Genomic DNA, 27,795 nt, shown 5'->3' with positions numbered 1-27,795 from the left:
AAAAAAGACCAAAGACGAAAAAAGTCCATGGATGTTGTACAATGTGCAGACTCTGGGAAATGGGCAGAACTTCCTACACCACCTACCACTTTCGGAGCAAGCGGTGAGACCTTCAGTCAAGACAAGGCTCTAATGAAGCCATCCTGGATCAGTGGGCGTTGATGTCATTGGTGCTCTGGGCTCGTTAGCATCTGACTTGCCTCACTGTGCACCTGTGACAAACCTTGACTTAGTTATCGGAAAGACGACTGTGAGGGAACTTTCTGCGCCACCCGTAGCCGACCCTTAACGGCAAGTTCCTTTACAGGGCCGGAACACCGGGGCACATTTCCAGAAATCAACAGAGCCAGCTAACGCGCTGACAAAGAAGACAAAATGGAGTCGTGATATTTATAGAAGACCTTCCACCTGGAGCGCATTATTAAAAGACTCCATGCTCCCTCTGCTGGCCAAAACAGGCCGCATAGCAGGGCGCGACTTTTAACGTGGGCGAACTGTCCAATTTCCACTCAGCCTCCGCCCCGTTCCATCGTCTTTTTTAGCTCTTAATTCGCCAATTACGCCTCCAGTCATGACAGAGCCGTGATGGATCCACCCTGAAGTGTCAAAACTATGTCATCTCTGGTCATCTGGTTGCACTTTGTGGTAATGCTCACTTTGTTGACGGGTTCAGAAAGATTCGCTTAGGATGTGGAGATGGAGGAAGGACGTCGGGGTTGGACGGAACGTACTCAAGCCACACGTGATCACGGCGGTTCAGGACTGACAGGTCTGACCTAAACGGCTCACCTGCAAGTTTACAGCACTGAGGAGCCTAATACTGAAGCTCCTGTACTGGTGCTGGTGAGGTTCTGGAAGGAATCTGAACAGCTTCAGGATTTGTTTGGTGTTTTAAAGCAGTTTTAGCTCCTCAGGTTACACTACTGCACACCAACGCTTTTCACTCGACTTTCTCTTTCACTCTGGAAGGCTTGAAATTATTTTGCATGTTGGATTCATTTTCATGCCTTCCTCTGGTTTGCATGAAAGTGTGTGTGTGTGTGTTTGTGTGTGTGTGTGTGTGTGTGTGTGTGTTGTACTCACTAGGATGTCGCCGCATCTTCGTTTTGTGCTTTCTGATTTGTCGGACATCGTGACGGCGGGTCCGGGGGCCGTGTTGGCGGTCGACTGATAGCAGCTTTTTCGTAGACGGAGCGACACTTCAGCCCATCGCTCTCTGCTGTTACACAAAAACACACAAGAAGTCTCAGTTCTTCAGAACCAGAACCGAGTCTGCACTCAGAACCAAAACACACAACCGAACCGATCGGGATTCCAACCGAAGCCTGCAGGAGAATCAGCGACCCAAAACTACTGGGATTTGTGCCTCGTGCTTTATTTTAAAAATAAAGCAGGATTTAATCCAGAAACCTTCAGGACCAGGACCAGGTCCAAACGAAAAGATTGAACCAGAAACTCCTCTTGAATTTGGTTCAGGAGCTCTTGTTTCAGCAGCATGAATCACTGAATCACCGAATCACTGAATCATTTAGACTCGTGAAGCCTTAAAAATAAAATTAGATCAGGGACCTGATCCTAAAACTAATTCCAAAAGCAGGATTTAACCTAGAACCACCTCCTAAATGTGGTCCAACCTGATGTGAACAGTATACCAGCAACGTCATCCCCTCAAATCTGGTACCAGACCAGTCACCATTCCAGCACCAAACCAGACATCCAAATCTCTGTATGCCCTAATCAGGATCCTGGAATCCTCCCAAAATCTAAAAAAAGGGTCAAACAAGAGATCGTTTAAAATCTCGACACGCCGCAACCAGTTTACAAATCAAAAAAGCCACTGGGATCTGACTCAGAACCTTTCCACTTAGCATTAAAAACTGCCATTTTTTAACATTTATCAGAACCAGGTCCAGTAACACTTCATTTAGGCAGAATTCATCCCAGTTCCTCTCTGGAAGCAGAGTGAATTGGAGGGGGTTTTTTTGGGACCCGGTTCAATTGATGTGATATAGCGGCGGTAATGAAACGCCGTTTCCTTCAGAAATCTGTTCCAAATGACCTCAAACTGAATTTCAAATGAATAAATGGATCTAGGCTGGCACGCTGGCACGCTGGCGCAGCTGCTAGTTTGGGTGCCGCACTGCAACACGGGGAAAAACTGAGGGAGCGGGTTTCACCCCGACGTTTGTGTCTGTGTTGGTTTTTATCTGGCTGCCCCGGTTCCCCACAGCCTCCCAGAACATTCCGATAGACACATTAGCTGTTCTACGCTGGCACTAGGTAGGAGCCGGCAGGCTTTGCCCTGTGATAAATGGGCATCATGTGGAGGGTAGATTCCTCCCCTGTGGCCAGCAGTTCCAGGTAATCCCAGACCTACCGGAACTCCTGAATGAATCATTAGCAGTTCTTCTAAACCTGGTCCAGAACCAGGTCCAAAGTTCTAACTGTCCTTAGAACAATTTAGTCCAAGAACCACTCCTGAACACACTAGAACCTGCTCCAAACTTCTCAATGCCCAAAAAACGATTCAACAACCATTTGTCAGGACCAAACACCTCTGGAGAAGCTATTAATGACCTTCCAGAACCTGGTCCAAGTCTCCGACTGCATCATCAACCGTCCAGCATCAACCCAAACCTTTCTGGAACCTTGTCTAAATCCAAAATGGTTCAAACTGGAACTCTATTAATGTGAGTAAGTTTTGGGACCTGATCCAAACCCCAATGTCTTTCTGGAACCCTGTCCAAATCCAGCAGAGCTTAAACAGGAACTCTGTGAGGGTTCTACTGTACAAAACTGGTAAATGTACCAACTAGGGTTTTTAAAAACGTGATTTTTTGAGACCAGGAACCTGCTGCAACCCTCTTAATGTCCAAAACACCAACCTTTCCAAATCCATCTCCGAATCTCCTAATGAGGCCACCAGGATTCAAACCAGCATTGGGATTAGAATCTGCTACCCTTTAGGACCCAGTCCACAAATATCAGAACTCATTTCTGGACTCGTATCCAAATTAGGACAAACGTTGTATAAGTGAATCATCAGAAATTCTGCCAAACCTGGAACAAAACCGGCTCTGATCCAAGACCGAGCTAAAATCATTCCAGAACCTGGTCCAAATCTCTCAGCAACAACTCAAAACGTCTTCCTGGAACCTCGGCCGAGAGGAATTTCGGATGAAGAAGGTATTTAAAGTTGGTGGACGCACCAGCGAGGCTTTATAAAAAGAGCTTCTCTGGGAAGCGGTTCAAACCTCTTCATGCCACAACTACAGCATGAACCAAAAATTCATCACGAGCTGCTGCAAACATCTTCATGTCCAAAACCCAGATTAAAACCAGAGAGCTGGTTTCAGAACCGGACCCAGAACCTCCTAATGACGATCTCTCCGGGTTCTGTTCCACTCAGAATCAGAGCTGAATGAATTATCAGCTTCAGACGTCCCAGAGATCTGTTCAGAATCTAGATCAAGGTTTCACATCCTAATGCTCCATCAGGGATCCACACCTTAATTACCCCCCCCCCCCCCCACCACCACCACCACCACCACCACCACCACCCCAACGATTCAAACCAGCAAATTAATCAGCGGCACTTTTAGGATATCAGCCAACCTCCAAATGTCCTGAACTGACAAAAATAATAAACAGAAAACCAAGACTGACCAGCCGGAAAAGCTATTAATACTGTCCTTCCAGAACCTGGTCCAAATCACCCTGCGCCAGCTCAAACCAGAAGTCCTTCAGGAACCTTGTCCAGGTCCAAAAGGGTTCAATTAGAACGTCCAGCAGATATAAACCTCCTCCCTTCTAAAGTGTGAACCTGAAATTCATTTAGACCCCCCAAAACCCTGACCCAAAACTCTGACCCCTCCAGATCCAGCTCCCAAATCTACTGGTCAAACAAGGCCACCAGGATTCAACCCAGCAAGTTCAGGATTCGACCTGGCAGCGCTCTACGGCTCCGGTCCCAGACTGAACTGTAGCTAAAAGGGTTCCAGAACCTGCTCCAAATCTCTCAGCAACAACTCAAGACGTCTTCCTGGAACCTCTTCAACCTGGCGGTGAATGAGAACTCTGATAAGAGCTGCTGCAGATGTCTTAATGTCCCAAACAGGAACCTTTCCAGAACCAGGTCCAGAACCAGGTCCAGAACCTCTAAATGAGGCGAGTCCGACTCTAACCTAATGAAGATTATTTACTGCCTCATTATTCTGATCTAAATTGGGTTGAATCTCTTTGAAGTGAATCATCAGAACTCTCCTGATATCCAAACCAGAACATCATCCTGCTCCAAATCTCTAAACGCACCACGAAGGGTCAAAGGTTCCGCATCCAAAGACCTGGTATGACCGGGACGGGGAGTTCTTGGGTAGCTGAGGGATCTTACATGCTAGACCGTTTCCACCAAATCTCCAAATTATATCCAAATTAGGACAATGCAAAGAGGGGATTTACATTTGCACTGAAGCTTTGGCTGATCAACAGACCTGAACTTCCTGGACTATAATTAAAGCAGCAGCTCTTCATTCACTAACGAGCAAAATCAATCAGAACTGATGAATTCATGATTAATTATCCACAGTCATTGTGCCAGTGAGTGTCGGGCGCTGACTGGTTACCCTCTTTGGTTCCCGTGACGACCCTCTGTGGAGGCTTCCTGCTCTGGAAGCACTGGGCGTATACCACCGGCGCTCCCGACTCCCCGTTGCCCGTGGCCGCCGGGTCCAGCCTTTGACCCCCATCTTGCATCCTGGAGACGATCTTGGAGACCTCGGAGTCGGAGAAGCGGTCCTGCCGTACGCCCGGTTTGAGGTGGGCGGTGTGGCGCTGCGCGGGAAGTCGAGGCGGGGACAGAGGGAGGGCTGGAGGGTTGGAAGGAGTGGACGTTGGGATGGATGGCGGGGCGATGTTTGGAGGGGCTATTCTCGTCCTCTGGTGCGGAACAGGACTGGCACTGTTGGCGTCCCCTCCGGAATCGGAGCCGTTGTGGGCGCTGCCGTTCTGCTCTCCGCCTGCAAGAGAGAGACGAAGGAGATTACAGAAAATATTCATTTATTTATTTATTTAATAACTGACTCTTGCGATCACCATTTGACCACCTGCGCCTTGTCCAAACCCTGGTTGGTACACTTGGCATGAAGCATCCCGGCTAAAATTATTTCCAGCCACGACCAGCGGCCCAGAAATCTGAATCCCGACGGTGCGCCGACTCCCCGCTGATTTTTTGCAGATATTATTATTAAAGCTACGCTGTCAGAGTAAGCTAGAGGTACACTTCATTTCCCCCGGTACAAACGATGTAAACGTAGCCTCGGCGGTACAGCGGACGTCCTCGAGGAGTAAATAAGGACATTAATAACGTCCTGAAGCTAAAACAGAGCACTTAAGGTTCCGTTACCTCCATTTATAAAGTTCCTCTAAATTTTCCTCCTCACAGTGAAAGGTACGAGCGAGTATTCGCATGGGAACCACCACAGTGACGAGGCTTTGTACTGCCTCAAACTGTACCCTCTGAGGTACAAAAGAGGTCTTTAAGGTACACTTAAGTTCCTGTTCGCTGCGCTACAAAACCTCTACAAGTACCCAGAAGGTGCCACCTCAGTGACATGCCCTCCTTAATAGTATCTCACATGGTGAATGGTACAACAGAAGAACCCTTAAAGGTTCCAACCCAGCGTCGACACCTTCAAACCCTAGATTAGGGGTCCATCAGCCCGTACAAGGCCCTGACCTCAAGTCAGCTACTCAAGCCAAGTTTATGCTCAGGTCTGCAGACTTCTGGCCACATTGAGGTCTTCAATATTGAGGATTAACGATGGATCTTAATGGTGTTCCTGTCCAGGACTGTTCCTCTGATTTGAAGAACCTTCAAGCTACAATTATGTTTCTCTAATGAAGGTGTCACGTCAACCCTGGCTGGAACACTAGTGCACCCTTACAAGGAACGATAAGGGTTATTAAGATCTAACGATAGATCCATCATGATGTTCTTCTACATTGAAGTCCAACAGACACACTCTTGAACTATGTTTCTTCACATATAGGGTTAAGGTCCAGTTAACAGTCCAGTTCCCAATCCACTGAACTCCCCCCGTCCAAATACTTCGAGAGTGAAAGTAGTCTCCGAGCTCTACAATAGTTCTTCACGCTCTAATGATCAAGCTAATATGATAACGCTGGGCTACAATTATGTTCCTCTCGCTGCGGTGACAGGGCACTTAAACGGAACCTGTTCCACCGAGCATCTACTCACACGTCCAGAGGAACTTCTGAGCTTCTCATCCGGACATTTACATTCGGACGTGTTCCTCTAATTAAAGGTACCAGAGAGGAACTAATGAAGAGCTCGCAGAGACGCTGAACTTTACATTCATCTACATTCAATCTCAGAAAACCTTCCCCTACCCCCCACACCCCCCAAAAAACCTTCACCTACCCCCCACACCCCCAAAAAACCTTCACCTACCCCCCACACCCCCAAAAAACCTTCACCTACCCCCTACACCCCCCAAAAAACCTTCACCTACCCCCTACACCCCCCAAAACTTTTACCCACCACCTACACCCCCTAAAAATCCTCACCCACTCCCTACACCCCCCAAAAACCCTTACCCAACCACCTACATCCACCAGAAAACCTTCACCTACCCCCTACACCCCCCAAAACTTTTACCCACCACCTACACCCCCTAAAAATCCTCACCCACTCCCTACACCCCCCAAAAACCCTTACCCAACCACCTACATCCACCAGAAAACCTTCACCTACCCCCTACACCCCTCCAAAACCTTCACCCACCCCCCTCCAAAACCCCTAACCCACTCCCTACACCCCCTCAGAAAACCCTCACATACCCCTTAACCCCCCAAAAAACCCTCACCCACCCTCTACATCCCCAGAAAACCCTCACCCACCCCTGCTGTTATGTTACGTTAATAATAATATTAATAATAATGTTAATAAACAACAAATAATAATAATAATAAATAATAATAAAATTAAGTGAAAATCATAATAATCTGCAAATTGAACCAGAAGTTGTTTTTATCTTGTTGTTAACACGCTCTCGTTCTTAATTTTATATCCAAACTGTTTAGAATAACAGTAATTAATAATAATGCTGTGTTATTTACCGTGTGTGTGAGTGTGTGTGTGTGTGTGAGTGTGTGTGTGTGTGTGTGTGTGTGTGAGTGTGTGTGTGTGTGAGTGTGTGTGTGTGTGCACAGGCCCAAATGTTTTTTGTCCGATGTTGGCAGGATTGAGCACACAGCTGTGTATTTTGACTTTGTATATTGTGTGTGTGTATGTGTGTGTGTATGTGTGTGTGTGTGTGTGTGTGTATGTGTGTGTGTGTGTGTATGACATACAGATTATCAGTAAAGTTTTGGCTAGTTCTTACACACACACACACACACACACACACAGAGAGAGAGAGAGAGTGAGAGTGTGTGAGGTGCAGACTGGGTCGCCCATGCAGCTGTTGTCCTTGGCATCAAATCACCGCCGCTTTAAAAGCTCTCAACTGAAAACAGCCCACTTTAAACCCAATGACTTAAACACACACACACACACACACACACACACACTTGATTTGTTTGTGCTGCATTTATGGCTAAAAGTGTGTGGACACCTGAGCATCACATCCAGCAGCAGGAGCATTAACATGAAGATGATATTTACAGCTGCTGTATCAGCCCTCACTCTCCTGGGAACCTCTCTACTGGACTTTGGATCATGACTGCAGGGATTTACTTCCATTTCTCCCAACAGTATAATCGATAACATCTTAATCTTCTCCAGCTCAGTATGATCCACAGCAGTTCCAGGGCTGGTGTGAGGAGAATCAGGGTGTGTGTGTGTGTGTGTGTGTGTGGCGTCCACATACTTTTGGCTATGGAGTGTAAATGTGGCCTTTGTTTCTCAGACACTGAGTGTGTTGACGTGCTGACGGTGTGTAGCTGGTGTGTAACGGTTCTAAACACAGTGTGGGCAGAGAACATCTCACACACTCACACACACACACTCACACACACACACACACACACACACACTCACACACACACACACACTCACACACACAGGTTATTCCTACTGCTGTTGTTATTTTTATTATTTTTAATAATAATAATCATAATGTTGCTACTATTACGTTTTTATTTTTAAATATTATAATATTGCATCAATTATTTTAATAAAAATTTAATTAGAATTATTCTACAGAATTGTGTTTTATTCATTTAACTAGAAATAAAATCTATTAAAACTTCTGTTTTTACAAAAAAAAATTACAAAATATTAATTTAGTATAAAAACTATGAGAATAAAAGAAAAGAAAATGTCGTAATTCAAATACAAAATATAAAGATTTTATTAAAAGTAGATTAAACATTAAAAATGAGCTAAAATTATTTTTTAATTTAATTTGTTTTGCCTTTATTACGACTTTTATTTACAGATGCATTTGTGGATAAAATTGTAAAACACAATTAATAAAATAATGCAGTTTTTTTAGAATAAGAAGAATAATTTTATATAAAAGTAAAAATATATAAAGAAATATAAGATAAATCAAGAGAATAAAGATGAAGATGATGAAAGGTGAGGAGGAAAATGTTATTTAATTACAAACAATATTCTGAGACACTTTTGCAAATAAAACATGTTAAAAAGTATAAATTTATTTGGATAAAAGTAAAAAATAACGATAAAAATGAAGATAGAAAAATATGAAAAATGATAAAAGAATTAAGAAATATTAAAAATAGAAAATCTTTTTAAAAATCTGTTTAACAAATTATTAATGATCATTTTTTACGCTTTCACATAAAATCTAATAAAAAAATGTTATTAAACTTTAGTTTTATATAAAAGTAAATATATTATTTGTTAATAAATTGAGTGGTTCTGATCAAATAGAAGCAGGTTATCAGATGGAATTAGGAGGATTAATGATGATAAAATCTTTATTTACTCTCGTAGGCCGGCGGCTGGAAGGCGGGGTAAAACCTCGGCGGCCGTTTGGAAATGGTGATTGGCTGTCGTTTCCTTGGCGTCACTCTGGGGGGCGGGACCGGAGGGGCGGAGCTTTCTTCTGGAGGACCACTGAAGATCTAACGTCAAATAGAGACGCGGTTATAAAACACAGTAAAAACAGAAATCAAAGATTCTCATTGTAAATCAGTTTTATTAATAACGTGGATGATTTATTGTAGATTTATCGAGACTTCGGTACTTTATTGTAATCCTCGATCAGGATCTCCACCACGATGTTCTGGAATTTGATGTCCAGCATGGCCGCCACCGTTTCCTCTTCGGCTCGGAGGAGAGTGGGGCCGAATATCACGCCCATGTTAGACGGCGTCATCAGATTCTCACCGCTGTGGCTGCAAACGCTGCAAATAAACAATCAAATTAAATCAAATAAAGTGATACGACGTTAGAATAATAAAAAGATGAGGCAGTGTGGACGAGACTGTGGATGGTGTGGATGGGGACAGTGTGGACGGAGAGACAGGCAGTGTGGATGGAACAGTGTGGACAGGGAGAGTGTGGACGGAGAGACGAGGACAGTGTAGACGGGGACAGATCGTGATCATAAGGATGTTTGAAGTCCCGTCACTAAACTGTCACAACACGAGAGTCTGAACCATCCTGCACCAGCACCACAAACCAAATCCCTTCAGATCTCCGTCTGATCCGCCTGTTTACCAGCTCCCACTCAGAGCTCACAAATATTTACACGTTTTGATCCGAACCGCAAACCCCGGAGCCGTCGGTCACCATCAGTCACTGTCCGTCACGGCTGAATGAGAACACCATAGATCCGTGTCGGGGTCGCTCATGTTTACACACGAACCCAGGGGGCCGAGAGCGAGGGTTTAATCTGAGAGATGCGTCCTGGCAAGCACGTGTTCACCACACATTACACAACACGTGTTTCCTCATCACGGCCTTCAGACCAGAGCTTTATACACCGTGTGAGCAAAAGTATCGGGACGCGTCTTCTAATATCTGAATTCATGTGATTCAGTCAGAGCAGTTACTAACAGCTGTAATAAATCAGTTATATAAAGGAAACGTGCTTCCAGCTGTGCAGCAACAGTTTAGGGATGGTCCTTCCTGTTCCAGAGGTGTGTGTGCGTGTGTTACCTGACCAGGTGTTTGATCAGGAGTTCCAGCATCTCACGGTTCTGTCCCGGCAGTTTGTACACCAGACAGTGTAGCGCCCCCAAGCGGTAATCCAGATTCTCCGATTCTACACACACACACACACACACACACACACACACACAGAGGTTAAGACTGCAGACTGTGTGTGTGTGTGTGTGTGTGTGTGTGTGTGTGTGTGAAGAAGCAATCGTGCAAATCTGGACTGATCTGAGTAATTAAGAGATTAAACCAGAGGTGTTTTAACCACACACACACACACACACACGCCAGTTCAGGAGTTTGCCACCCACTCCACACTAAACAGCCAGTATTGTAGGGTGTGGGTGGTGCCTCCACCCTTCTGCTTAACTAACATGGATCAGGTGCAGCGTCGTTCAGGTGCAGCGTCCCGAATCGTACAGCTGATCGCTCTGGGTTCGCTAAAATGGGCGGGGTCAGAATGGGCAGTCAGACAGTGAACATGGTGGTGCAGGATGTTCTAGAATGTCCTCGCCCGTCAGGATCAACTGCAGCTGGCGGCTGGTATGAACAGGCCTACGTGGAACGGATCAGGTTTTGGGTGGAAGGTGCTGAAAGCCGTCGCCCATGGGCTTCGCTACGGTGGTGCCGGGATTGGAACCCGCCACCTCTGATGGTCACTGCGGAAGCTTGAGCTGTACCAGCACAGTTTGGAAGCTGGCACCCACGACGGGTGGCATGGGCAGGGGGGCGCGGCTACGGTACCCGGATGGTTTGCTTTGATCTGTTTGGTTTAATTTGATTGAATTTATGGCCGCGTTGGCACGACGATACGGAGCGACGGTGCCAATACAATATACCTAATGGAAGCGCTCTCTCTCTCTCTCTCTCTCTCAGTCATTCATAAGGTCTCTCGCCCAATTTTATTATAAACAGATGGTGCGAGTTTTACTAAACTAAAGTAAACCCATCACACACACACACACCAAACACACAAACACTATGTGGTTAACACTTGGTTACTGTAACACACACACACATTTTTATCACCACACCAAGAATTAAGAAATAAACATTCGAGAACTTTCCATGCGTGTGTGTGTAAGTGTGTGTGTGTGTGTGTAAGTGTGTGTGTGTGTGTGTGTTTTGGTAAAAAGTCATCTAATGTGTGTGTGTGTGTGTGTGTGTAATGTGTGTAATGTGTGTATTGGTGTTGCTGCAAGCCATTACAGTCGGCTGCATCTGTTCATGGTAGAATTAAAAGAGTGAAATTGAAACCTACACACACACACATTACACAACCACACAAACATTACACATTACACAACTACACAAACACACACACACACACTGCGTATTGTATTTAAAGGCAAAGTGGGACATGAAATGTACAAGTGTTTTTTCTGTGTGTGTGTGTGTGTGTGTGTGAGAGAGGAGAGAGAGAGTCTCTCTGTGTGTGTGTGTGTGTGTGTGTGTGTGTGTGTGTGTGTGTTCATACTTGCGGCGCTGATAAGGTCCTGGTGCAGGCTGTAGGTCATAAGTGGTTCACTCAGGCTCCTGTGCCAACACACACACACACACATTTACGAGTGCAAACCATCTAATTATGTGTGTGTGTGTGTGTTGTGTGTGTGTGTGTGTGTGTGTGTGTGTGTGCTTACCGCAGGTAGAACTTCATGGCACTCGTAATGGTTTTAATGTCCCACTCATTACCATTTAGATCTACATCACCTGGACATTTGGAGTCTACACACACACCCACACACACACACACACACACACACACACACATTATTCAGGCACTTCCTGTCGTTTATAGCACAGAGATAAAAGTAAAACACATTCACATTCACACTGTTGTTTTTCTTTGTATTTTTTCTATTATGTCTAGCCTAGATTTGGATATATCCAATTCCCCTGTGCAATCTCACTACTTGTGCTGCATGCACAGCTACTCGGTCCACATTCCTCCACTGCTCGGCTGGCTATAGGACTCACGGTGCAGTTGCAGCAGTGAGGAGATTCCTGCCCGACCCTCTCGCTCCCTCAGACGTGGTCAGTAGTGTCAGTACAGGACTAACCAGAAGACGTGTAGTGTACTCAGTAAGGTCTGCAGAGAAGCAGCTCTGTAACATGATGCACCCACCACCACACTTCACGTTTCAACTCTTCATGATTTTATTTTAGTTTTATTTGGCTGCAGGTAAGTGCTGATGGTTCTCCATGTAGCTGATGTTGTTCCTGCCGCCTTCAGGTCGTCCTGCTGGTTCCTCTCTGAGCTTCCTGATCATGAGACCCATCATGAGAGCCAGGTGTAAGATCTCGTCTGCTGCTCCTGTCCGGGGACGATTTGTGGTTCTATGAAGTGATGGAACTGGTGTTTTTTGTCTACTCAAGTGTTCCATCATTGTGTTCTATTCTACTTTAGAAGCTCCTCCAGCTTCACCATGATCGACACTCACTGTGTGGAATCTTCTTCACCGGTGGAAACAAAATTTGATTTTAGAAAATTAATAATAATTTTTTTTATATTTAGTCGCAGCATTAAAATAAAAAACCTGATTTTATTTTCATGCGACATTTTACAAAAAACTGTGTGTGATTGTGAAGTGGCTCAGGGTTTATTTTCTTACACAGAGTGTGTGTGTGTGTGTGTGTGTGTGTGTGTCTGAATGAAAGACGGGAATTAGGGATGTAAATGGAAAAGCGTGACCACACACACACACACACACACACACACACACACACACATTACAAGACACTGTGCTCACCAAAAAAGGTGTTGAGCAGCTTCTGAACTTGGATGTTGCTGCCAACAGTCCGATACACTCCCTCCTGGGTCAGACCTGAAATAGAGAGAGCGTGTTTAAGTGTGTGTGTGTGAGTGTGTGTGTGTGTGTGTGTGTGTGTGTGTGTGTGTGTGTGTGTGTGTGTGTGTGTGTGTGTAAATGGAAAAGTACAGCAGAGCTGCAGTCAAACTCAGGTGCTCAACACGAGGTCTGGATTAAATTTAGGGGTGTGAATATTTATAAGGTGATGATCCGATATCCGAGGTGATGCCGGCGCCGTAATGCCACCCCGGTCAGGGTAGAGGTGGGAGCGAAGCCACCTGGAAACAATGGACGTGAGGTGGGAACGCACGCTGCACATAAGTCAACACTTGCTTACTCACACTGAGGGGTAACTCAGAGCCGTCAATCTGCCTGGGAGAACATACTAAACTTCTTACGGGCGGTGACCAGACACGAGAACAGAACCCACGATCTCAGGAGTCCCATGCCCTCCTACATTATATATTCAAACACAAGAAAAAGTTTGTGAACCCTTTGCAGACTCTGATGCTGGACGAGAAGCCCCGGCTCACCGTCAACATTCCAATTCATCCCAAAGGTGTCTAATATGTTTAGTAGGTGATGTTAACGCCAAGCACGAGTCCCCATGACATTTCAGTTCTACTGAACGGCCAAAAGTATGTGGACACAGCAAATTTAGGCTGATTGATTGCATCCCCAAAAATGTACAATAGGGTTCATCTCAGGGCTTTGTGCACAAGTAAGGTCCTTCCCTAAACTGTTGCTGCAAAGTTGGAAGCATTTGATTTATGTTTATGGATTGGCTAGCTCTGGATGTAGCTAAAACACCTGAACTCAGTTATTAGTCCGGGTGTCCACATACTTTTGGCTGTGTGTCGTATAGAGGACAGAACTTCATAGGTTTTTATAGGATCAGGTGCATCTACAACCCACACCACCTTCTCCACATCATCTCCGCATCATCTCCATCACTGGAACATCTGACTTCAGACCAGGAGATGCTGCAGGAATCCAGGGGGGGGCACAAACTTAATCTCAGTGCCGCTGCACCTCCGCCGGCTCCGTCGCTGCAGCAGAGGAGCTGAGAGACCCCGAGCGCACCTCTCAAATTTGGTTCAACAGGAGGGGGGGCGACGGGGCAGAGCTGGTGTCGCTCCACGCCTCTCGTGGGGGCCTGATTTTCATTCAGTGCGGCAGTAGGTGGTGCCGACCTCGGGCACCGTGCTCTGAATCCGGCTCTACGCACCGCGCCCAGGGTTCAGCCGAGCTCGACTTTATGCTAATGAGTCCCCATGATAGTCAGCGGAAAGATTTCTGTTCCACCGCACGGCCAAAAGTATGTGGACACGGCAAAGTCAGACTGATGGAGAGAGTGCTGCTCTGGTTTACTGTGAGAGGAAACGTCCAGGAGCAACAACAGCTCAGCCATGAAGAGCCACAGGTCATGTACTGTAGATTATTACACACCCTGCAGGGCGGGTGATCAGGTGTCCACATACTTCTGTGTGTAGGTGTGTGTGCATGTTTATAAGTGTGTGTGTGTGTGTGTGTGTGTGTGTATAAGTGTGTACTGTGTAGGTGCATGTGAATGTGTATGTGTATGTCTGTTTTATAGATGTGTGTGTATTGTATAGGTGTGTGTAAGTGTGTATGTGCATTGTATAGATGTGTGTGTGTGTGTGTGTGTTGTACAGGTGTGTTTTAAAGGTGTATTCATATGTGTGTGTATTGTACAAGTGTGTGTATGTATGTATGTATGTATGTATAGGTGTGTGTAAGTGTATATGTGCATTGTGTAGATGTGTGTGTGTGTGTGTTGTATAAGTGTGTCTTAAAGGTGTATTTGTATGTGTGTGAATTGTAGAAGTGTGTGTATGTGTGTATAGGTGTATGGAAGTGTGTTTGTGCAGTCTATAGATTTGTGTTTTGTTTCTACGTGTGTGTGTGTGTGTGTGTGTGTAAATGTATGCGCATTCTATAGATGTGTGTGTGTGTGTTTGTGTGTTGTTTATCTGTGTGAGCGTATTGTATACGTGTGTATGTGCATATAGGTGTAAGTGTATATTGCATAGTTGTGTGTGTAAGTGTATATATGTGTGCTGTATAGATGTGTGTGTGTGTGTGTGTGTGTGCGTTTTCTTTTGTTCGTCTCTACTTTTCTTTCTTTTGTTTCTTCTCCGTGAGGAAGAGCTGTTTTCTATTTGCAAGTCACACACACACACACACACACACACACTCACACTTATACAATACACACACACACTCACACTTATACAATGCACACACACACTTATACAATACACACACACACTCACACTTATACAATGCACACACACACACACACACTCACACATACAATGCACACACACACTTATACAATACACACACACACACACACACACTCACACTTATACAATGCACACACACACACACACACACACATTTTTGGTGACGCACTGCTGCCCTCTGCTGGTCGGATCTGAGTGAGTGCTGTGGTTCCGCTCTTCCTAATTCACACATCTTCACCGAGCGCTGTGTTTCTGGTCAGGGTCGTGGTGGGGACCGGGTGGATTTACCTTTTATGTCCACGGCGTTGATGCATTTCCTCACGAACTTAAATCCGATCTCATTCAGCTCCACTGCAGAGAGAACAAGAAATAAATAATCATGGATGGAGATGAAGATGTAAAATCCGACACCGAGAGTGAATTACAGATTAAAATCATAAAACTAAAAACATACTTTATTATTTTATTTCTGTTTAAACTTTTCATTAAAACACCTTAAAACATGCAAACACAATTACAGAGAATAAAGCTGGTACTTACTTTCAGCTTGTTTCTGTATCGGTGAATAATAAATCTATAAAAACACAAATAACAAAACAAAACTATTATGAAACGATCTGATTTTTCCTGATTTACTATTTGTACCAAAAGTTTGTGGACGCATCATCATGATCAGTCCAAAAGCATCAGCATGAATATGGACTTGTTCCCCAATTATCTGTAAAAGCTTTCCACAATTATGTTTTTATTATTATATATTATTGTTTTTCTATATTATATAATATTATTATGTACTATTACAATTTATAATTAGATCTTATTATCATGCATAATTGTTATATATTTTTGTGTTATTATGTTTATTATTAATATTATGATTGTGTAATTGCTTTTCTATATTATAAATGATTACTATTTATTGTTTATCGTTATTGCTTATTATTATTATATATTATTATTGTGTAGTATTTGCATTTTTATATAATAATATTATATATTGTTATTATCATGTACTATTGCTATGTATTATTGGTGTTTTTTATTGATATTTTAATTGTGTATTATTATTTTATTCTTCTTATTATTATTATCCTGCATTAATATTATATATTATTTTATATTATTATTGTGCATTAATTTATATTATCATCATTATTATTATTATTGTGTAATATTTACCTGCCATGTTTTGCTGCAGTTATAAATATATATATATATATATATATATATATATATATACTGTATATATATATTAAAAGTTATGAATAATAAATAAAAGGAGCACACACACTCATGCATATGCATAACATCTCCACTATTATAGAGCTGAACGTGAACTTTTGTTCGAACCGTCCTGATTCTTTAGAAACTTTGTGGTACGAGTGAATCAATCAGCTCAGTCCCAGTTTCTTCCTCCTCCAGCGTCCACTTAATTATGCAAAACTGTTTTCCAGGATGAGCTCGATCTCATCAGAAATACGGGGCATCGGCCAAACGTCTGGAAAAAGGGACGTTTATTACCCAGAATGCCTCGTGATCATTGTTATGGTCTCACACGACGTTGTGGTCGCTGGAATCTGAACGAGTGACGTTACGTTTACTGATCGATTCCAGAAGAGCTGGGACAGAATGTTAATGAGACGGACCCCGTTCTGAAGCACTGCTTTATGTTACTGTTAGTGTTTCACAGCATGTCCCATCTTTTTTGGAACTGATACCTGTGGTCAGTCTTCTGATCCTCCACAGCCTGCTCGTCTCATTCAGTAGCCTATAGTTGCTTAATTTGGGACGGAGCCCATCATGGTGGACTGGAATACTTACTGGTTCTTTCCCGTCCATGGCCTCGATCCACTGCTTCCTGTTGGACTCGGACGTGGCCTGTAGGGTCACGGTCGGCCTGCGGAGGAGAAAGTGACCGTAAATAATGAGGTTTCTTTATATGATAATAATACTGGAGCTCACTGAGGGCTGCAGGAGCGTCCGTGATCACGGGAAACACGACCGTGTCTAATAAATGATAGAATGTGAGCAGTTTTTGGGGTGTTTGTGATAACAGAAGCAGAATAAACCACACTGGGGTGTGCAGTTACTCATAAATAAAGCCCCGCCCCCTCCGCCCGCCGCCATGCGTGACTCCGTGCGCGTCTCACCTCTCCAGCATCTCGATGTCGAAGCAGAAGCGTTTATCGATGGATTCACTTTTACGCCGAATGCACGACTTCAGAGTCAGCTCCACAGGAACCTGAACAAATAGAGAGAGAGACGCCATGAACATGGTCTGTGTTGGTGCAGGACCGTGAAACATCACATATCTCAGGTTTGAACCTGTGAGCACTTATGATTCAGGATCATTCTGTCCTGTTGGTGTAAAGCAGTGAACATTCGAACTCTGGAGCAGAAGAGTGGAGTGGCAGCAAATTCCACATTATTGCTCATAATTGTGGGTGATATTCATATAGGTGTGTGTGCGTGTGTGTGTGTGTGTGTGAGTGTGTGTGTGTGTGTGTGTGTATACACGTTACCAGTTTGGCTGCAGGTTTCTGTTCGGGTGGCACCATCACCAACATCTTACTGTCCTTCATATATTTACAGTAATACCTCACCCAGGTCATCCCCAACGCCCCTGAACACACACACACACACACACACACACACACACATAAATATTTATCTGTGTAGAAGCCTGGCCAGCTGATAGCACAGCTAAGATTCAAACCTCCCAAACTTCAGCAGTAATATCAGTAACATCTCTGTCCATCACAGGGTTTCTTCTGCCACCCTGCTCTCAGACACCAGCGATCACGTCTGCATAGACGCCCAGCCGGCTGATACCACCCAAGTGGTAAAGTAATAAGGTATAATAAAGTGTAATAAAGTGTAAGGATGTAATAACAGTGTTTACATTTCTCGTGGACGTAGAGGTAACCCTCGATTGTGGGCTGCTGTGGTCCGTGTCTGATAAAGATCTGCTGCTTCATCCTCTTCATCAGCTCCTCCATCTCCTCCCTCGTACTCTCAAAGTGATTCCGCGTCTACAACAACATCAAACCCGTCACTTCATTATTAATCAAATGGAATTATGGGTGAGATGTGATATATGATGTGATGGTCTCACGTTCTGCAGGCTGAGCTGTAGCTCCTGTTTGTAGGGCATGAAGTCCTGCGTCATCTCCACGGTCAGGTTGTTCAGAGTTAAGATGCTCTGCAGGAACGCCAGAACCTGCCAATCAAACACACACGGGCTTCATGAATCAGGTTTCCACGGTCGAACGGACGCACACAGACTTAAAATCACCACGCCCGTGACCCCAGCAAGGTCTCCAGATTTCAGAGAAGCAAAAAATGAACAGACGTCAGTGTAAAGCACACCATCAGTGGACTAGTGAGCACTGGAAACGTCACAAGTCACACTTCTATATTTTGAAGGATGAATCCAGGTTTGGGGAGTAACAGGAGATCAATACAGTCGGCTACAGTAGTGTGGTTGGACCCTGTACTGTAAAGCGTGGTGGAGGAGGTATTACAGACTATGTGTATGACGATGTCTGAGTTCTAGTCCCTTTGTTCTATAAAATTAAGAAGATATTTATTACTGAAAAAAGAAAGAATGAACGAGGTCAAATAATTAGGGTTGTGATTGACTGATTGTGGTCCATCTAAACCACGCCCTCGCTGGTGCAGAGACACGACTGTCCAAATACTTTTGACATGGTTTATAATAGAATAAACACTTACAGGCTCGACAATGTCGAACTTCTTCCTGTCCTCCACCTGCTGCATCTGATAGACGTACTCCACCGAGGATTCATAGAAGGTCTGCTTCTCCTTCTCCACTTCCTTATCAGCCTACACACACACACACACACACACACACATCAAACAACATGCAGCAACTAACAGAGTCCTAAAGACATCAAATAGCGGGGGCCAAACTGCATGTGGAACCGTGACAGGACCAGATGACCCAGTCTTAACAGAACGATGTACGTGGTTCACAGAAATGAAAAACAAAAGCAAACACTCGGTATAAAGAGCACAAAACCTGGACCCCTGAGCAATGAAAACAAAGTAATGTGGTGTAAGGAATCTCAGCTGCTTTTGTTTCCCCCTTTTTTCTCTCATCAATTTAGTCATGTTCAATTCTCTATACTAATACCTCTGCTACTTGCTCCACCCCCACACTGCAGACTAGCACCCGCCCCCTCTTACACACGTACTGCACTACTCGACCACACAGCAGGGGTCGCTGTTCCAGCAGCAGTAAGCAGACACCGGTTTCTTCCTCACCTCCTGTAGCTGTGTCTCCTTTTTTTTGGATGACAGGTTCAGGTGTTTGTCCTGAAGAGAGTAATACTTCTCACTTTCCTTCTCAAACTTCTTACGCCTCTCCTGAAACACACAAACACACAAAAACCCTCCTTACTTTTATTTCCTTAGTGTCCACAGTTTATGGGTTTGTGTAGTTTGGGTCTCTGGTGTCCATTGTTTCTTTCCTACACATTTAAAATATGTAATGTTATTTTTCTGTGATTTATTATTTTTCAGTAAAAAATAAATAAATAAATAAATTAAAGATCGCATCCTGATCACTTCTGTTTGTGATATTTTGTGCACTTTCACAGCTTCACCACTAGATGGCGCCAGAAACTCATATTGCTGATAGATTTGTGTTCTAACGCCATCTGCTGGTGAAGTTTTGTAATTGCACGTCTGTTAGAAATTCAGCTTGTAAGCGACACCAAAGTTTTAAAAACACAAACAATAAACGACTTTCTGTCTTTTAAAACCTTTTAACACAAACGGCGTGTTTAGTGTTAAGTGAGACAGTGAGAGAGTGAGACAGTGAGAGAGTGAGACAGTGAGACAGTGAGAGGGTGAGACAGCGTTAGCAGCTGGAAAATCGTGGAAAAGTTGCTGCTGCCAGAAACTTCAGATCAGAACAACATTCCACACTGCAGTGTGTGTGTGTGTGTGTGTGTGTGTGTGAGTGTGTGTGTGAGTGTGTGTGTGTGTGTGTGTGTGTGTGTGAGTGTGTGTGTGTGCGTGTGTGTGTGTGTGTGTGTGAGTGTGTGTGTGTGTGTGTATGTGTGTGTGTGTGAGTGTGTGTGTGTGAGTGTGTGTGTGTGTGTGTGTGTGTGTGTGCGTGTGTGTGTGTGTGTGTGTGTGTGTGTGTGTGCGTGTGTGTGTGTGAGTGTGTGTGTGTGTGTGTGTGTGCGTGTGTGTGTGTGAGTGTGTGTGTGTGTGTGTGTGCGTGTGTGTATGTGTGAGTGTGTGTGTGTGTGTGTGTGTGATTTTGCTCACTTTTGTCACACCGATCTGATCCTTTCTGAACTTCTCCAGAGGTTTGATGAGTAAATCACAGGCGTTCTGTACCTGCAGAGAGAGAATCATCATCAGAGTCGTCATGACTCCAGTAGAACAGGTTTTAAACACACACACACACACACACACACACACACACACACACACACACCCTGATGGACAGGTATTGTTACATATTACACATCATCATGATCAGATTGGTGTGATTGACTCAGCTGATTGTTTATTACTGGACAGGTTCCAGAATTCCCACTTTCCTTCTTCCAGTTATTCCTGAAATTCCTGGTGTGGTTTGTTTGCATCTCTATTTTAACATGATATGAAAATATAAACATGATATTGTACAAAGACGTGTTGATGTGAAGTAGGGCAGCACGGTGGCTTGGTGGGTGTCACTGTTTAATTCCTTTCTGTGTGGAGTTTGCATGTTCTCCTTGTATCAGTGGGGGTTTCCTCCTGGTGCTCTGGTTTCCTCCCACAGTCCAAAGACATGCAGTGTGTGTGTGTGTGTGTGTGTGTGTGTGTGCATGTTTGTTTACTTAAGATAAGTGACCTCAGCAAAAAACTGACAGTCGCAGCATAAACAAAAGGAAGTGTGTGTGGGTGTCGACCAACCAGCATCATTCTGTTCTCCTCCACTTCCTGTAGCAGACCGGCGAACTCACGGAAAGATTCAGCTGTAAAACACACACACACACACACACACACACACACACACACACACACACACACGTCTCAGGTGTCACTAAAGCAAACAGGAAGCACCTGAACAGTCTGGAGGGGGTGAGAACTTCTGTAAAGTATTTGATTTGTAGTTCATGCATGATGGGGGGTGAGGACTGATGTGTGGGTGAATGTAGCGCCCCCTTAAGGCCGGTACCGCAGTGCCACACCCTCACGACATTTGCAGACCTGCACTGGGTGAGTTTTTATTTTCGGTCGCACCGCTAGAGAACCAGCGAGCAGCCAATCAGAGCGCACCCTGAGGATCATGTGACTCACCGATGTTGATCTCATCGTCTGTAAGTGTGTCGCCAATGAAGTCGAACTGGAACGTCTGCAGAGTCTGAGAGAACTTCTGTACGGCCAGAGAGTAACCTGTCACACACACACACACACACGCACGCGCACACACACACGGTGCAGATGTTATACAGTTGTTCTGATGCGCATGGTCGGCGGCTCTGTGTTTTGTTTCTTAAGTTGTTTTTACAGCATGTGTTGTGTTTTGAACATCATTATACTGTGTTTGATGCTACTGACCAGCATGTGTCGTGTACAGTTAATGACAGGAAGCAAATAATTTGCTTAATAATAAATATGCTTTGCAGGAATAGTTTGGGGAAGGTCCTTTTCTGTTCCAGCTGTGACCATATGTGGTTTGATTTGGTGTGAAGGAACTTCTGCACAGCGCTGTGATCTCAGCCCTGTTTAACAGCTCTGGGATGCATTGGAATGTCAGTTGTGTGCCAGGCATTCTTGCTCAACATGAGTGAGTATCAGATATCCGGAGCAATTCGACTTCCTGCTGAAGGTTCCTCTGCGTATCGTATCTGTCCTTCTCAGAAGAACTGCAGCACCAGGCGGAACGACGGCAACGTCCAGGTCATCCAATCATCCAGCAGCTTATGTGTTTGGCAGGAGCTTCAATCCGACACGTGACGGAGTCCCAGAATCTCGTCCAGTTATCAGAACGAACTCCAGCAGAAACATCGAGTCTGAGCTCAGAGCTGAAGAGGAACCGCCGGTGGTTCTCCAGACCTGAGATGTGTTCTAATCTTCTCATGTTCTCACGTTTAGAACGAGGACGCGTCAGATCTGAACCAGCGCCGCACCGAGAACCCAGAACCACCGACAAAACGTAGAAATGATTCTGAAGGCTCCGTATTTAGGCACTGAGACGTAACTTCATACGAACGACATGAAGATTCAGTTTTCATTGAACCGTAAATTATTTTCCTCCAGAGCTGAACGGTCGTCACATCAAACTCATCTCACACAGATCCTGTTCTGCTCTCTCTAAATATATTGATGTGAATATAAAAAACTTTATTTATCTCAGGAACATGAGTTCAGGAACTCTTCAGGAACTTTAGGAAGCCCACAACCTTGTTCTTGTTCGGGAGGGTTCAGGTTCTCGACTTGCTGACTTTGCTCATCGTTGGGGAAATGAAACGTGATCGAGGCGCCGCACCGGCAAAAAAGGGGAATTTTGAACTTCTCGTTTTCTACTTTCACGCTGAAGAAAAACCTGCTTTTCAACAATAACAACCTGCAACCAGGAAACAGTCACTGCACGTGATCCTTCATTCATCCTGGTCAGGGTCACAGTGGGTCCAGCACCTACCAGGAGCACTGGGAACAAGATACAAGGATTCCCTGGACAGTGTACACACACTCACAGATTCATTTACTGACTCATCACAACAGATAATCTCAACTTCAAGGGTCATTTAAAGCAGCCAATCCAACTTCTGCATTTTGGTTGCATTTCCCCCCTGACTTTAGCTCTATCTGAATCCGATTGGCTCTGGCGTCTTTATAACTGACCACACAGGTGAAGAAAAGCAGAAGCAGTGGTTTCTGATTCTCACGGTGATGTAAAGCTTGCTCGACTGTGGTCAGCTGTGTTCCAGTTTGCTCTCAGTGTAGGGTGGCATAAAGGATAACGAAGCACGTCCACCAACAGGCGGGAATATCCAGCAGCCAATCCACCTTCTGCACATGTTTGCGAGTGACCACACAGATATTGACGTGACCTGATGTGAGGATCAAACCCGGAATCCTGAAGCTGTGCACCTCTGCAGTAACACTCAGGCAAATGAAATGAGGTTCATTCATCTTTATAAGGCACTTTATCCTGGCCAGGGTTGCGGTGGGTCCAGAACCTATTTTAAGAACACTCAGGGAGAAAATCCACCAATCGGCATGTTAAGGGAAGCATCTAAATGACATGACAAATGCCACACAGACAGAGTATGGGGTATGTGGAGAACATACCAAATGCCGCACAGAGTATGAGTATGGGGAGAACATACCAAACTTCACACAGACCACAACCTTAGGAAAGGATGGAACCCAGCATGGACCAGCTCAGCAATATCAAAAATCAACCATTCATTCTCCCTCACTGCTTTATCTTGATCAGGGTCGCAGTGGGTCCAGGAACACTGAACCCATGCATGAATACAAACATTTACTTACTCATTACACACAGGGGCAGTTTGGAGTGGCCAATCCACCTTCTGCATGTCAACGAGTGGTAAAAGAAGAATGGACTGCACAGAGAAAGCCCGTGAGGATATCGGGGAACATACAAAAGTACATACACACACACACACACACACACACACAGTAACCCGAGCTCAGTGCCTGACCAATACGGGACACATTTATTCTTTTGCACTCACTAACCCCTGACGAATCCAACCCACCTACTGGCATGTTTGATTAAAGTAAGAGGAAACTGGAGTCTCTGAGGAGAACATACCAAACTCCACACACACACACACACACACACACACACACACACACACACACACACACACACAGTGCAGATCACAGATCGAACCCGAGACCCTGGAGCTTCGCAGTAACAGTCCAGGCTCATGCAGGAGGCGGGGTTAGTTTGGGGAACTCTCAGATGGGACGGGATGGGATTTTGGGATGGGGGAGGGGCACACGGGGGGGGGGGGGGGGGGGGGGGGGGGGGTCCCGATTCTCTCACCTTTGATGGTGTTGATGACGTTGTTCCCGTCCTTGATGACGTCTTTGAGGAATCTGCTGGTCCTGTCCAGCTCCGCTTCGTAACACTTGATCCGGTCCCTGAAATCCGGACTGTCCGAGTAACAGTCGCTGAACTCCAGCGGGGGGGGGCCCATGGTGCCCGGGGGGGGGGGGGGGGCGCGGGCACGCGCGCACACACACACACACAAACGCACGTGAACGCGCACGTATCCGACTTTTGTATCCGAACGCTTTGATGTGCGAATCAATAAGCCGCGCGGCTGACGTCACAGCTGGTCGGAGATCGATCCATCGTGCGCCTTTGATGTCCGATCTACATGATCCGATCCGATCTGGGATCTCTCAGCAACTCTCAAACCAGTCCGCAAAGTCCAGTCCGTGCAGGTCCTAAACCGGGATGAGTCCGGTCTATCCCGGGTACAGAGAGAGAGTGTGTGTGTGTGTGTGTGTGAGAGAGAGTGTGTGTGTGTGTGTGTGTGTGTGTGTGTGTGCTGTCTCTCTCTCTGTGGGTCTCTCTCTCTCTCTATATATATTTTCCTTGTTGTGGGTGAACTGGTGAATTGTCAAACGCGGGTAGGGCAATGGTCAGGGTTGCCAGATTTAACGAGATACAGGTTGCCAGACATTTCTCTTTTAATCCGTCACACATGCACTTACATTGACAGCATTTAGCAGACGCTTTCTTACACTGCTGTGGCAGTATAAAGTCTAAACAATTGAGGGTTAAGGGCCTTGTTCAAGGGCCCAACAGTGGCAACCTGGCAGTGGTGGGGCTAGAACCAGCGACCTTTCGATTTCTAGTCCAGTACCACTAGGCTACAGCTGCCCTCATGCAAGGACCTGGGTTTAATTCCCTTTCTATATGGAGTTTGCATGTTCTGAAAATACTAGAAATTGCCCAAAGTGTGTGTGTGTGTGTGTGTGTGTGTGTGTGTGTGTGTGTGTGTCCTGTAATGGACTGGCGACCTGTCCTGGGTGTTTTCTGCCCTTGGCCCAATGAATGAGACCCACTGCATCCCTGACCAGAATACAGCTGTGGTAAAACAGGCAATTAATTAATATAGAAATGTCATCTATTTAATCTGAGGGTAAAAAAGTTTGTGCAATGTCATTCTATTAGTGCAATGGTCTCTAACAGTTATTGACTTCTCATAGTTCCTATAAAAAGAAACAGTTTGCCTGGATCCAATAAAAACTACATGGAACAGTGGTCTCTTGCAAAGGTCATCTTACGCTATGAGACGATCGGCCTGAATGGTCGTGTGGATGTTACATTTCTGCAGTATGAAAAAGTGTCCTGCTGCTTTTATTTTCTTTGTTTTCTCCTCTAACAGCTCCTGATGAAAACAGTTTGGTTGCAGTAACACGATCCATGTGAGTTTAGATCTCAACATCAATTTTTTCTTATCAGAAACTGTAAATGTTATTTACAAAATACACAATCTGGCAACCCTGGTGAGAGCAGACTGAATCCCACCCACACCGAGCTGCTCTTAAAGAGACAGTGCACACACACACACACACACACACACACACACACACACACACACACACACACACACACGTTTACAAACAACAGTTTTATTGTTTATATCAGTTTAACTGTAACTGCACTGATTCGTTTCTTCTCCAGTGACTTAAAATAGCCAAAATCAGGCCCCCAAATGTATCATTTTATTATTATTTACACCATGATGTTATTATTATTATTATTATTATTATTATTATTATTATTATTATTATTATTAATGCTACTGCTATAATTATTGATAATACTATTATTGCTGTTGTTGTTACTATATTATTAGTGTTTCTATTATTGTTGTTGTTATCATTTGTATCTTTGTTATTACTATGATATTACTGTTGTTCTTGTGTAATTAAATAATTATTATACAGATTCTGGACAGAGTGCTAATCCATGAAACGCAGTCATTCACTGACTCACACTCGCACCTTGGGTTGTTTAGAGTAGTGAATCCACCTACTGGCATCCACTTACTTCATGTATTTATTTCTTGGGTTTATTTGCGTAATTGCGCAAGTCTTGTGCGAGGTTGACCCTCTTGAGCGCCCCCGTGTCTCTGCGCTGCGCTGACGTTGCCTGATTGGTGACGCAGGCAGATCCTAGCTGAAGTGAAACATGGCGGAATCTGAGGAGTTCAATAAACCGCTGGTAAGAATGTTTCAGGTTTATTTTGTCTCTCACGCTGCTGTAAACGCGAATTTAAATGTGTTTTATACGGGATGGATGGTCAGCTGTTGTTGCAAACACAGCAATGTTCGCTATGGGGGACTGTGTTGGCTTTAATAATAATACCCGTTTTCCGACTAGTCCCGCCCACTGCTCTGTGATTGACAGTCGCTTTGGAGACGAAATGACGAATCTTTTTAATGTATTTAATATTCAGGATTAGATTTTTCAATGTATGCGATTTTTCTTTCTTTAGTTTACTAACTGCTGTATTTATTTGCATTTTTAATGTGTTTAATGCTGTGAATTATGTCTGAACGATCTCTCAGCTGTCCAATTGGCAGCCTACTCTGGGAATAACCAACCAATAAAAATACAGGAGGCGGGGCTTGTCTGAATACTGGTAGGATTAAAATGTAGGATGTAGTGTGTTGTCAGTAGGGAAAACAGTTCGTTTCTGTACTTAAATTATTATTAAATTATTTCAAATTATTCCTTATTTTCCTTATCACTGATTCTAATAACTGATTCTAATTTACTACAACTGGTGACTTCTCTGTGCCCATATAAATAGAGTTGGTTTAACTGCTCTCCTTACAGTCATTGTTCTTAGTGCCAAGTTTGGGTTAAAATAAATAAATATTCCTTTTATTCCTCAAGTATTTTCCTTTATATAATCAGATAAATGTGGAAAGTGTTTAGACAGACCAGATAAACAGCTGGCAGGTTCAGAACTGGAAATACAAAGTTGAAAGATTAGAGTAACACCAAACACAAACCTAACACACACCCTGATCATCCACCCCACTAGAAATAAAGGACAATAATGAATGATAATGAAGATCTCAGTGATGACCGGGTGTGTTCCTCCAGCTCGTCACTGTTCCTCAGGGTGCAGCGTTTGTTCTGTGGTTCTGTAGGTGTGTTGAGGTTGGTCTGTAATTGTAAAATCTCTAACAGTGGTGTGATTGTTCTGCAGTTTGCGGGGCTGTCAGACGTCTCCATAGCCGACGACATCCCGGTGGAGGGTGACATCACGGTGCCCATGAGCTCTCCGAGCGCCAACGATGAGATCTCTACACTAGACGAACCTGTAAAAGATACCATCGTAAGTCTGCTGCCCAGCGTCTCAAATCATGAAGCTCACACTCTCGCCTCCCTTGCAGCCATAACAGGCTTTTCAACAGGATTTCGGAGTGTATTGAGCGTATCTTGTTTATTGAGTCGTCTTTCCAGTGCAAAGCAGTTAAATGGGGTTGAGTTTGTGACACCAAACTGGTCAAACCACCTCCTTATGGA

At 44.5% G+C, this 27,795-nt stretch overlaps 2 protein-coding genes across 3 annotated transcripts in view; one reads left to right on the top strand and one right to left on the bottom strand.

The window, feature by feature from the left end:
• Positions 1 to 24,881, bottom strand: part of ophn1 (oligophrenin 1) — a 34,001-nt gene extending 9,120 nt beyond the window's left edge. Inside the window, exons 1-21 of one of the 2 annotated variants that reach the window (XM_062989126.1) lie at positions 24,283 to 24,881; positions 21,558 to 21,653; positions 21,171 to 21,232; positions 20,535 to 20,606; positions 19,521 to 19,622; positions 18,969 to 19,079; positions 18,349 to 18,453; positions 18,136 to 18,265; positions 17,756 to 17,856; positions 17,384 to 17,475; positions 17,055 to 17,130; positions 15,774 to 15,807; positions 15,522 to 15,584; positions 12,904 to 12,978; positions 11,794 to 11,878; positions 11,631 to 11,689; positions 10,154 to 10,259; positions 9,237 to 9,396; positions 8,976 to 9,114; positions 4,623 to 5,015; positions 1,084 to 1,219 (exon numbers count right to left, since the gene is read on the bottom strand). In XM_062989126.1, coding sequence (XP_062845196.1) covers positions 1,084 to 1,219; positions 4,623 to 5,015; positions 8,976 to 9,114; positions 9,237 to 9,396; positions 10,154 to 10,259; positions 11,631 to 11,689; positions 11,794 to 11,878; positions 12,904 to 12,978; positions 15,522 to 15,584; positions 15,774 to 15,807; positions 17,055 to 17,130; positions 17,384 to 17,475; positions 17,756 to 17,856; positions 18,136 to 18,265; positions 18,349 to 18,453; positions 18,969 to 19,079; positions 19,521 to 19,622; positions 20,535 to 20,606; positions 21,171 to 21,232; positions 21,558 to 21,653; positions 24,283 to 24,436 — 2,351 coding nt within the window. In that variant the 5' untranslated portion in view covers positions 24,437 to 24,881. The remainder of the gene's footprint in view (positions 1 to 1,083; positions 1,220 to 4,622; positions 5,016 to 8,975; positions 9,115 to 9,236; positions 9,397 to 10,153; positions 10,260 to 11,630; positions 11,690 to 11,793; positions 11,879 to 12,903; positions 12,979 to 15,521; positions 15,585 to 15,773; positions 15,808 to 17,054; positions 17,131 to 17,383; positions 17,476 to 17,755; positions 17,857 to 18,135; positions 18,266 to 18,348; positions 18,454 to 18,968; positions 19,080 to 19,520; positions 19,623 to 20,534; positions 20,607 to 21,170; positions 21,233 to 21,557; positions 21,654 to 24,282) is intronic. The other variant, XM_062989127.1, reaches the window with a different exon arrangement.
• A 1,400-nt stretch (positions 24,882 to 26,281) lies between these two features.
• Positions 26,282 to 27,795, top strand: part of yipf6 (Yip1 domain family, member 6) — a 4,309-nt gene continuing 2,795 nt past the window's right edge. Inside the window, exons 1-2 of the mRNA XM_062989017.1 lie at positions 26,282 to 26,478; positions 27,476 to 27,604. Of these exons, the coding sequence (XP_062845087.1) occupies positions 26,446 to 26,478; positions 27,476 to 27,604 (162 nt within the window). The 5' untranslated portion in view covers positions 26,282 to 26,445. The remainder of the gene's footprint in view (positions 26,479 to 27,475; positions 27,605 to 27,795) is intronic.

Source organism: Trichomycterus rosablanca, chromosome 26 (genome assembly GCF_030014385.1).
Source record: "Trichomycterus rosablanca isolate fTriRos1 chromosome 26, fTriRos1.hap1, whole genome shotgun sequence".
Classification (NCBI taxonomy): domain Eukaryota; kingdom Metazoa; phylum Chordata; class Actinopteri; order Siluriformes; family Trichomycteridae; genus Trichomycterus; species Trichomycterus rosablanca.
Note: the sequence above shows the minus strand (reverse complement) of the source record. Positions and strands in the feature narration are given on the sequence as shown.